General features: G+C 34.0%; 1 protein-coding gene across 13 annotated transcripts in view; it reads right to left on the bottom strand.

Annotated features, from left to right (window-relative positions):
* Window positions 1–4,611: 4,611 nt before the first annotated feature.
* SENP6 (SUMO specific peptidase 6) overlaps window positions 4,612–10,001 on the bottom strand; it is a 121,159-nt gene continuing 115,769 nt past the window's right edge. For 8 of the 13 annotated variants that reach the window (XM_064288145.1, XM_064288167.1, XM_064288111.1 and 5 more), the window contains one exon: window positions 4,614–9,781. In XM_064288145.1, coding sequence (XP_064144215.1) covers window positions 9,572–9,781 — 210 coding nt within the window. In that variant the 3' untranslated portion in view covers window positions 4,614–9,571. Of the gene's footprint in view, window positions 9,782–10,001 lie in introns of all 13 variants that reach the window. The other 5 variants (XM_010586641.3, XM_010586650.3, XM_064288185.1 and 2 more) reach the window with 4 other exon arrangements.

The raw sequence follows: 10,001 nt of genomic DNA, 5'->3' as shown, positions 1-10,001 counted from the left end.
TATTTGTAATATGAAGAAAGTTAAAAAAAAAAAAAAAAGACAACTAATCCAACAGAAAATGGACAAATGATAGGCAAGCCAAATCACTGAAGCCACGATGGAAAAAAAAAAAAAAAAAAGGGTCAAATTTAAACCCGTATCAAAGAAATGCAAACCAAACTGATCATGAAAAACAGCTTTATATGCTATAAGACTTGCAAAATTTAAAAGAGCTGTAATATCTATTGCTAGTGAAGATGCAGGAAAAATGGTATATTAATAAGTTGCAGGAGGAAATGTAAATTCTTATACTTTTTCAGAAAACTGGCTGTAATATATATAAATATTAAGAGAACGTATAATCTTTGACCTAGAAAATTCCTGGAAATCTATCCCAAAGAAATAAAATGACCAGCATATTACCAAAAACCCAATGCCGTCGAGTCAATTCCAACTCATAGCGACCCTATATTAGTACATAAAAATAGGGATATATATTACATGCTCATGGTTTCAAAAAATCAGAAAAAAGTGGATGCCCATTAGTATTGTGGTAGTCATTAAACAGCTCTAAAATAATCCTCTCCTTCTGGAAATATGGTAAGTGTGCACTTTCTTCTTGTTTCTTTGAAGTTAGGAGTGTAGACTAACTTGCTTAGGCCAATGTAGTGTGAGTGGAAGTGACATGCCACTACTGGGTGAATGCCTCAAGGTAAAAGGGTTCCCTTCCACTCTGATCTCCACGATATGTTGCTGAGAAACAAAAATGCTGAAAAGTGTTTCTATTATTATCCCAGATTTTATATTAAAAACAGCTAACAAATACACATGCAATTACATATATTACTATATATAGATATACAGATTGTATAAATATGGATAAAAATATGAAATACACATGAAGTTGCTAAAATAATAAGAAAAATCCAAAGTATAAAAATAAAAAATAAGCAAAGCTGCATGGTATGATCACATACCTCAGTTATTCAAATGCTTAACTATGTAACTAAAATATTGTTGAGTAAGTATAATCAAATAATTTCATACAGCATCTCACTGAACCTAAGATGCTTTGATTCTTGGTGCTTTTTGGTCTTACCTGTATCAAGGGTTTTTACACACCTGGCTGAAAATGCTAAGATGCAATACATCCAAACCCATTGCCATCAAGTCGATTTCGACTCATATAGCGACCTTATAGGACAAGGTAGAACTGCCCCATAGGGTTTCCAAAGAGTGCCTTGGATTTGAATTGCCAACCTTTTAGATTAGCAGCTGTAGCTCTTAAACCACTACACCAACCAGGATTTCCTACCATACATCCCCCTGTTGCTGTCCATACATCAGTGGTTGTCAAATTGCAGTCTCACCTGAGAGCTTGTTAGAAATGCAAATTTGCAGGCCCCACTGCAAGACTCCAGAATCAGAAACTCTGGGGATGGGGCCCAACATCCTGTTTATCAAGCCCTCCAGGTGGCTTTGATGCAAACTCAAGTTTACTTACTTGATAAGATGTATCCTTATTTCAGAGGTTAAAATGTGAAAAAAAAATATGCATCTTTTTTTCACATTTTAACCTCTGAAATAAGGATACATCTTATCATTTAATTAATGACCATTGGACTTCAATTCATCCTAATATACTATCCTCTCTTCTACTTCCAATTTGCAAACTCTTTCCTTTCAATCTAAATTGCCAATGATTGGATCTAACGGCCTGTTTTTGTTTATCTGCCAGGCCATATCACCATAAACTAAAACTAACTTCCCTTGAAATCAAGTGCTTACCCTAAATCCAATTAGATTCCACAAGAGAATGGGATCTGAGAGGGTCAACAATAGCTTTGGACAGTTTCTGTAAGAAGTATGTTTGGAAATGGCATGGAACAATTGACCTATTATGACTGGTTTAATTTTACACTAATTTTACTTTTTATGTGAAGAGAGTAGAATGTTGATATTACATGCTAATTATATTTTTTTAATGTTTATATTTTAAAAATATAACACTGGTGCTTTAAGAAAATTTTAATGTTTTTTCTTTGGTAGTTTTACAAGCTTCAATTTTGCTTTTAGATCCAATTTTCTGTCAATAATATCTTCACTTAGTGATTTTATATTTATTTTTCAGAGGCATATTTCACATACATGTAAGTGCCTTTGATAATGCTTTGTTCCTAAGAAAAAACAAAAAATTCTAGGAGAAAGGAACACCCTTTGCTGTTCTTGTTGCATGTTTCTGTAACGAACATTTCAAATGAAATATCCAAGTATGTCTTCTTATTGGATCATTCTTAGGATCACAGCCATAATTGTACCCTTAAACCTAAATATAGTAATTCACAATACAGCAATTCTCTAATTACTATAGTAGAGGCTTGCACTCATTCTTGCCCCTTCTAATCCCTTCATTACCACCATCTTAATCTTTTTTTTTTTAGACGGTAACAAAAAAGAACTGTTTTCTGCTTTTATTGGAAGAATTTACCCACCTATAAGAGTGGAGGACACAATTTCAGATAGCTGTCATGGTACAAGCTACTAACACCATTCCCAACCCTCTACCAACACTTCACATAACTTTACAATCCAGACACCCAGGGATGCGTTGGCCAAGAGAAAAAGGAATTTTGAAAATACTTTCTTCAGGAATTTACACACAAGATATATTGCAGGAGCATATTTGAACAAGAAAACAAAGTCTTAAAAAGGAAGTCAAGTTACATGAAACTATGTTGTCGTTAGGTGCCATCAAGTCTGTTCCTACTTATAGCAACTTATATACAACAAAACGAAATGTTGCCTGGTTCTGTGCTGTTCTCACATTTTTTGCTATGTTTGAGCCTATTGTTGCTGCCACTCTGTCAGTCCATCTCATTGAGGGTCTTCCCCTTTTTTGCTGACCCTCTACTTTATCAAGCATCATGTCCTTCTCCAGGGATTAGCCCAAAGCAAGTGAGGTGAAGTCTCACCATCTTGGCTTTTAAATAGCATTCTGGCTGTACTTCTAAGACAGATTTGTTCATTCTTCTGGCAGTCCACGGTATATTCAATATTCTGTGCCAACACCATGATTCAAAGGCATCAATTATTTGTTCTCCTTACTCATTGTCCAGCTTTCACATGGATATGAGGTGACTGAAAATACCACGGCTTGGGTCAGGCACACCTTGGTCCTCAAAGTGACATCTTTGGTTTCTAATACTTTAAAGAGGCCTTTTGTAGCATATTTGCCCAATGTGCTTTTTTTTAAATTGTATTTTAGATGGTTTACAAATTAGTTTCTCATTAAATAATTAATACATACATAGTTTTGTGACATTCTTTGCCAATCCCATGACATGTCAACATTCTCCCCCTCTCGACCTGTGGTTTCTCATTACAAGCTTTCCTGTCCCCTCCTGCCTTCTCATCCGTGCGCCTGAGCTGGTGTGCCCATTTAGCCTCATTGTATTTTATGGCACTGTCTAATCGTTGGCTGAAGGGTGAACCTCAGGAGTAACTTCAGTACTGAGTTAAAAAGGTGTCCAGGGACCCTACTTTTGGGGTTTCTCCAATCTGTCAGATCAGTAAATTTGGTCTTCATCATGATCTTTTCAACAGTAAGATTTGGTCATGTTATTCCTCTGCTTAAAATGCTTCAATGGCTTTTTAAGATAATGACCAAAATCTTGAACACGACTTCAAGACCGAGTGATACGGTCCCAGCCTACCTTTCTACTTCACTCTAGTTACACAGGCCTTCTTTTAAAATTATGAAAATGCTTAAACATACTGAAAAACAACATAGTTCAATGAGCCCCTACATACTACTCCAATAATAATCAAGATTTTGCCACATTGAAGCTTAGAAAATATGTACCCCTTAATTTGCATATTCTTTTATCTAGAAAAAGGTTAATCTAGACTGTAGGGTAAGATTTTGAGTGCAAAGTGCAGCCTACCTGGGGAAACTATTTTTAAACTTGTTTGTTCTGTAAATTGGGGATAATAACAGTATTTCGTAATCATTGTGAGAAATACACATTTTTAAAATGCTTAGGACAGTGTTTGGAATATAACCCAATAGTACAAGCCTTAACAAATGAGGCCATTATCATTTAGGACAAGTTACACATCTTACCTCAAGGCCTTTCCACAGCCTGCAAAAAAAAGTTTCCCTCCAGATTTTGCTCAGGTCTGTTAACTCATAGTTCCAATTTCACATCCTCAGGAAAGCCTTTCCTAACCTTCCCAGAGCAAGCTTTATTGTTTTAATACATTCTATGCCTTTCCTCTTCCTATGCATGACACTTATTTGAAATTATTGTGAGTTTAAAGGGTATCTTTCTCAATAGGCTGTAAAGAGGCTCCAGTAATGGGGAAATGTTTATTTGTTGGCTCCGTTTTATACTCAGCACCTAGTATACTCAAAACCTGTATTCTGTGTTTAAGGCTCAATTTCTTTTAAATTAAACCCTCTGCTGTGTATATGTATAAATCTAATTATAATAATATGTTATATCACAGGCTTGAACAAAGTCCTGTTTACAGGTATTTGAGGAATTAAAAATTATAGAAAATATATTAGTAATATAACTCCTAATTTTATATAAAGAATATTTTTTGCACAGCTATTTTTAAAAGAAAAAAAAAAAAACGCTTTTAAGTTTTGTCCATTGCATTTTAACTCTAAAGTAAAGGATGACACAGTGAAAGTCAGAAGAGGTTAAAGCTAGCAGTTAAGTGGTTCAGATACAAAGACAGAAAAAGCCTCCAAATAGTCTTTCAACTCACTTCCATATTTTTATACAATTTCTACTTTTATATGAGTTTGATGTTATTAGCTGCTGTAGAGTCGGCCCCTGACTCATGGCGACCCACGAACAATTAAAGTGCTCCCAGGTCTGCACCATCCCCATGTTGGGTTGCGTTAAGTACCCGTACTGTGGTCCATTGGGTTTTCATTAGCTAATTTTTGGAAGTAGATCCCAGGCCTTTTTTGTGCATACATTTAAGGATTTGATTACCTTGACTGGAATCATCTAACCTGCTGTTTTTCCAGAAGAATCCATTTATATAAAAGAATTTGTAATTCTTTCAGTACAATGGTTTTTATTAAAATGGTTAAAGAAAAATCCTTCTCATTAAACTTTTCGTCAAGACATTAGTCACCTATTATGAAGTTTCCAAATCATAACCCAACTAAGAAAGTATAAAAATAACCAACTTCAAGACAGTTTCAAAAGCATCTTCTTTTGAACTTCAGTTCACAAACACCTTTACCACTAATTTCTATGTCTTCTGATGGGCAGTACTTAAATAAGGAAACTTAGAAAGCCAGTCCAGGAGAGAAACAGGAGGGTATGGGCAAATTAAGTTATCAAATTAAATATCAAATAAGCTGTGTTCTATACCTTCCTCTGGTTTAATCATTCTGCACATTAGCAATATTAAAAGCTCTTGAGAAATCCTGTGAAGAAACTTGCTTAACTTGAACTTGTTGTTAGCTGCCACGGAGTCGGTTCCGAATCATAGCAACCCTATAGGACAGAGAAGAGCTGCCCCACAGTGTTTCCAAGGAGGGGCTGACAGATTTGAACTGCTCACCTTTTGCTTGGCAGCCAAGCCCTTAACCACACCACCATCTGGGCTCTGAGCTATTAAGTACACTTTGAAAATTGCTGGTCTGCTGCAGTCTACAGATTGACTAGCCCACAATCTCATTCAAAAGTGAAAAACCACCTTGTTTTTAGTGGTTCTATGACTCTCGGTGCTCACTGCTTTAAGAGGTCATAAATCAATTTAACAGTTCATTTTAAAATCTTATCAATGTATACTACCTTATAATTTGCAGAATGTACTTTTTTCTATATAAAATTTGCCAGTCTCCAACTTGAGGACCTCAGTAATTTTCTTTATAATTCCTGAAGGCTTAGTAGCAGCAATTTAATGACTTCATCTATCAAGTTCTTAATGGGAGTCTAGGGTGGCGAGGTGATAATTTAAAGCACTCAAGGGTAGAAAATGCAGGCACACCTCAAAAAGGGCTGGGGCCAGCAACTTGAAAGCCATCAGGGACATATAATGATTCTTTCAAAACAGTGGTTTGGCACGGGAGGTGCACATCAGAATTACCTGGGAAATTCTTTGAAAATACACGACACCAATGTAGAGTAACTGAGTCAGAACTGACGGCAACAGATTTGGTTTTGGTTTACTGGGGTTGAGACCTTGGATATGTGTATTTTGAAAAGCTCTCCAGATGATTCAGATGTACATTTCTAGATAAAAATCCTGGCTTTGGATACCATCTTCCTCACTGTAATCATTTTCAATAAGGACCATAAAGACTTCTTAACTTTTAACTCTTTTCAATGTTTCAAGGCCATGAGTTTATGGCATCTTCCTCTGAGTACACTGCACCCTGATTTCTATTAATAGTAGTTTAGTTATTCTACCAGTATTCCTTGATCTGGCTATCGGAATTAAAATGGCAGGGATACTTTTCCCCAAAGTTCACACTGCCTCCACTTGATCAACCAATTCTTCCCCTATGGGTAAATTTAAGTTTTGGAACAGCAGCTCTCATAACCCCTTTTCTTCTTTGTGAGAGTAAGGAATACAAACTTACCAGGAACTCCTGCTGGAGTTCAGCACATTTTTACATTTCCCAGTACCATCTGGAGTTGCCTCTGTTGTTTAATTATCTAGTTATGTCGCTTGGCTAGGCAGTCTGTAGTATGTCCCCCACAATAATCTGCTCCCTTACTCTTCATCCTTAGTGATCTAAAGAGCAACCTTGTTATGTGTCTCCTCTAGACACTTAGCACTACATTGCCTCGTAACTCTTAAAGAATGGGTTCTTCTGACAAAGCTATTCCCTTCCATCTTTATATTCCAGTCCCCTTAATCCATCAACTCTTATTATATGTTAAAATATATTCTTATTACTTTTCAGTGAATGGTTTGAGACTTTAAGTACAGTATCTGATTTTGGTAAATGAACACTCTGTTATTCTTTTTCCATTATAGTTTAGTTTTTGTAGATCAGTTTTTAAGAAAAAAAAATACTGAATTCATTTTGGTAATTTAGGTAATCATTTTATCCTTTCAAATAAAACCTACTACAATTTAATTGACTATATACTTCAAGTTTCAAAGTTAACTGGAAAGAAACTTGAAATTGAAGCACAGTTTATTATGCAAAGAAAAATTAAACTGTTTTAGGTTTATGTGAACTTGAAATAATACTGTTTTCAACTGTCTTAAGCAACACTGAAGGGAAGGGACTAATGAAGCACCACATTTGCTCCTAAACTACCAAGAACTGAAATGCATACATATTTTATGGCAAGTAATCTAAAACTCTTCTAAAAATTAATTGTTATTCTAGCCAACAAGAAAACCAATACAACAGATCTATCTAATTAGTTAAGACACCAGATACTCGTCATGCAGCTTCAGTGTCTAGTAACAAACCTCTAAAGTTTTGTTTCACAACTTCTCAATACTAGTAACACATTTTGTAAAAGGCTGATAGCGACTTTTAAACTACATACAGAAGTACCAGAGCTGTACACAATTATCAAATGAATGTCTGTTTACACCAGTCTCAAGTCTACTTTCAGAGTTAAACCCAGTAGTCTCCAAAAATTTCACTATGTACTGCCAAGTAATTAGTATTAATTTTAAAACATAGAACTTTCACATAGGGTTGGAGAAATACCATAAATAGTTGGGTACTCTACCTCTAGAAGTTGACATGCATCCATCTATATTTTTCATGTCAATACGTGATTGGCTTAAACTGGTCCAAGGGACAAATTATATTTTTATCTTATCAAAAGTTATGTGAGTGCATAATATAACCGTTAGAAATTAAAACAAAAACAAACATGCATTTTAGAAGTTTTTTTTCTCCAGTACTTTCAAATTCTGACAAAATGCAGGACATTAAAAAAATATATATCAATTTTGCTTACTGCAATTAGGTTTTTAAAACAATTTGCTTCTCTTGGTCTTAGATTAGAAAGCAAAAGCATTTCACCATATTCAGTAAATACTGATCTACTAGCTCTAGGATACTCCTAAAACATATAATCAGAAATAAAAAATGTTCAGTTCAAAGTAATGAAGAAACAAAAATCTGTAGTTAGATACCCCAAGTAGTGACTTTTCTTAAGCTTGCATTTTAATGTTTCAAAAAAAAAAAAAGTCTCTTTGTTGTTAACAACAAAACTTCCCCCAAATCCTTACACCATAGACTTAATTAAATTCAAGAAAGAGCATAAAATGTTGGTTGCAATGCCAGAGATGGGCAAAATAAAAGTAACTGCTGATGATATAAACATGTCCTTCTTTTAGTCTCTACTTTTGTTATACGTGCATTTAAAAAGTCATTATTTAACAAAAAAAAGACTTTTAAAATATATATTTCAAGTTTCAAAGTTAATTGGAAAGAAACGTATAACATTTCATTTGAAAAACAATAGTTTCAGCACATATATACAAGGTCCCTATGTGAACTGTAAATCTCATCAAAACCATCACATTTTAGTATTTTTTACAGGGAATTCAAGGTAGGAGTTATTTTTCTGCATTATGAAATTGATTAAAGGCAGTACTATTACATTTAAAAATAATTTACGCTGAAAAACTCAAGCAAAAAGTCTGATATTTTGTTTATCAAAATAACAACAAAGTGAGCAATGGAAAAATAGCAAAAGCTATTACAAAAAATAGTAAATTCCTATTTAAATTTCTGTGTTTACAGAGATTAAAAATGTTTATTAATTATGTCACACAGATTGTAGCATACTTTAAGCGATAACATAGAAAGGTAACATGGGAAATTTGAGATTCAAGCTGCACTTAACCAAAATAATTTTAACCTGAGTCTTTGATGTCTTCGAAAATGCATTTTACAATAATGTATGATAAAGTATATTTTGTTATTATTTAGTAGTACACTTCAAAGTAACTTTAATTTGAACTGTTCTTAATACTGCTTCTTCATAAATATTTGTTTAAAATTATAAATATTTATTAACATTTCTTGAGTTCTCTGAGCACACAGGAGTGTATCAACTGAAAAGCTGCTACTTTCTTCCCGCTACACAAGCATATGAAGATGTCTTTCTTTTTAGTTCAAAATGCCTTATATTTAATCTTATTTTCATATTTCAAAACAAATGCAAAAGGTCAAAAGATTATCATACTTAAATACTCCTATGAAATATATCACACCCAGAGGAATTTAATACAAGTTTACTAAAGAATATCAAGTTAACGATTTCCTCCTATAAATATTTTCTTTTTATTTTGTGTTTAGAAGTTGCAGTTTTAAGTACTATTAACAGAAAATACATAACAAAAGCTTCCTAACAAGTGAAAAAAATAATTATAAATGCTGGAAAAATTGGCCTCATTAACATATTTACAGTCATTTACTTAATACATACTCCATTGAAAATTAATTATATGACATTTATACAAGCATTAACATTTCCAAATCACTCTGAGTGGTGAACACTTCAGTTCTTTACTGTCTATAGTAAAAGGTGAAAGTCATTCAGTTTCCCAAGGCAGAACTAACAAGCAAGAGAAATGGTCAATCTGGGATACTGTTGACACATTGTTCTGTTCCTTCACCTAAAGATGATTCGGTTGAGTAAGTGTCCTTATGCTTTTTTTTCTCTTTGCACTGATCTTCCTGCAGCTTCAGAATTATGTTTCGGATTTCTTCTCTTTTTGTTCTCATTCTTGGGGGAGGAAACCAGTTTGCCAAATTCATAGGCAGTTCAAAGTTGAGAATTGGGTTCTAAAAATAAAAAATATTAAATGTACATTAAACAAGTGTAAAGAATAAATCGCAAAGTATCCCAAGTTAAAGATGGACAAAAAAAATCAATTACTCATTCAATATGTACTTACTCATTACATATCACATGCCAGGCACTGGAAATATAAGACAGTTTCTGCCTTTAAATATCTTATGGTCTAGATCAGGGGTCAGCAAACCATGGCTTACAGGCCAAATC

This window comes from Loxodonta africana, chromosome 1, assembly GCF_030014295.1.
Source record: "Loxodonta africana isolate mLoxAfr1 chromosome 1, mLoxAfr1.hap2, whole genome shotgun sequence".
Taxonomy (NCBI): Eukaryota; Metazoa; Chordata; class Mammalia; order Proboscidea; family Elephantidae; genus Loxodonta; species Loxodonta africana.
Note: the sequence above shows the minus strand (reverse complement) of the source record. Positions and strands in the feature narration are given on the sequence as shown.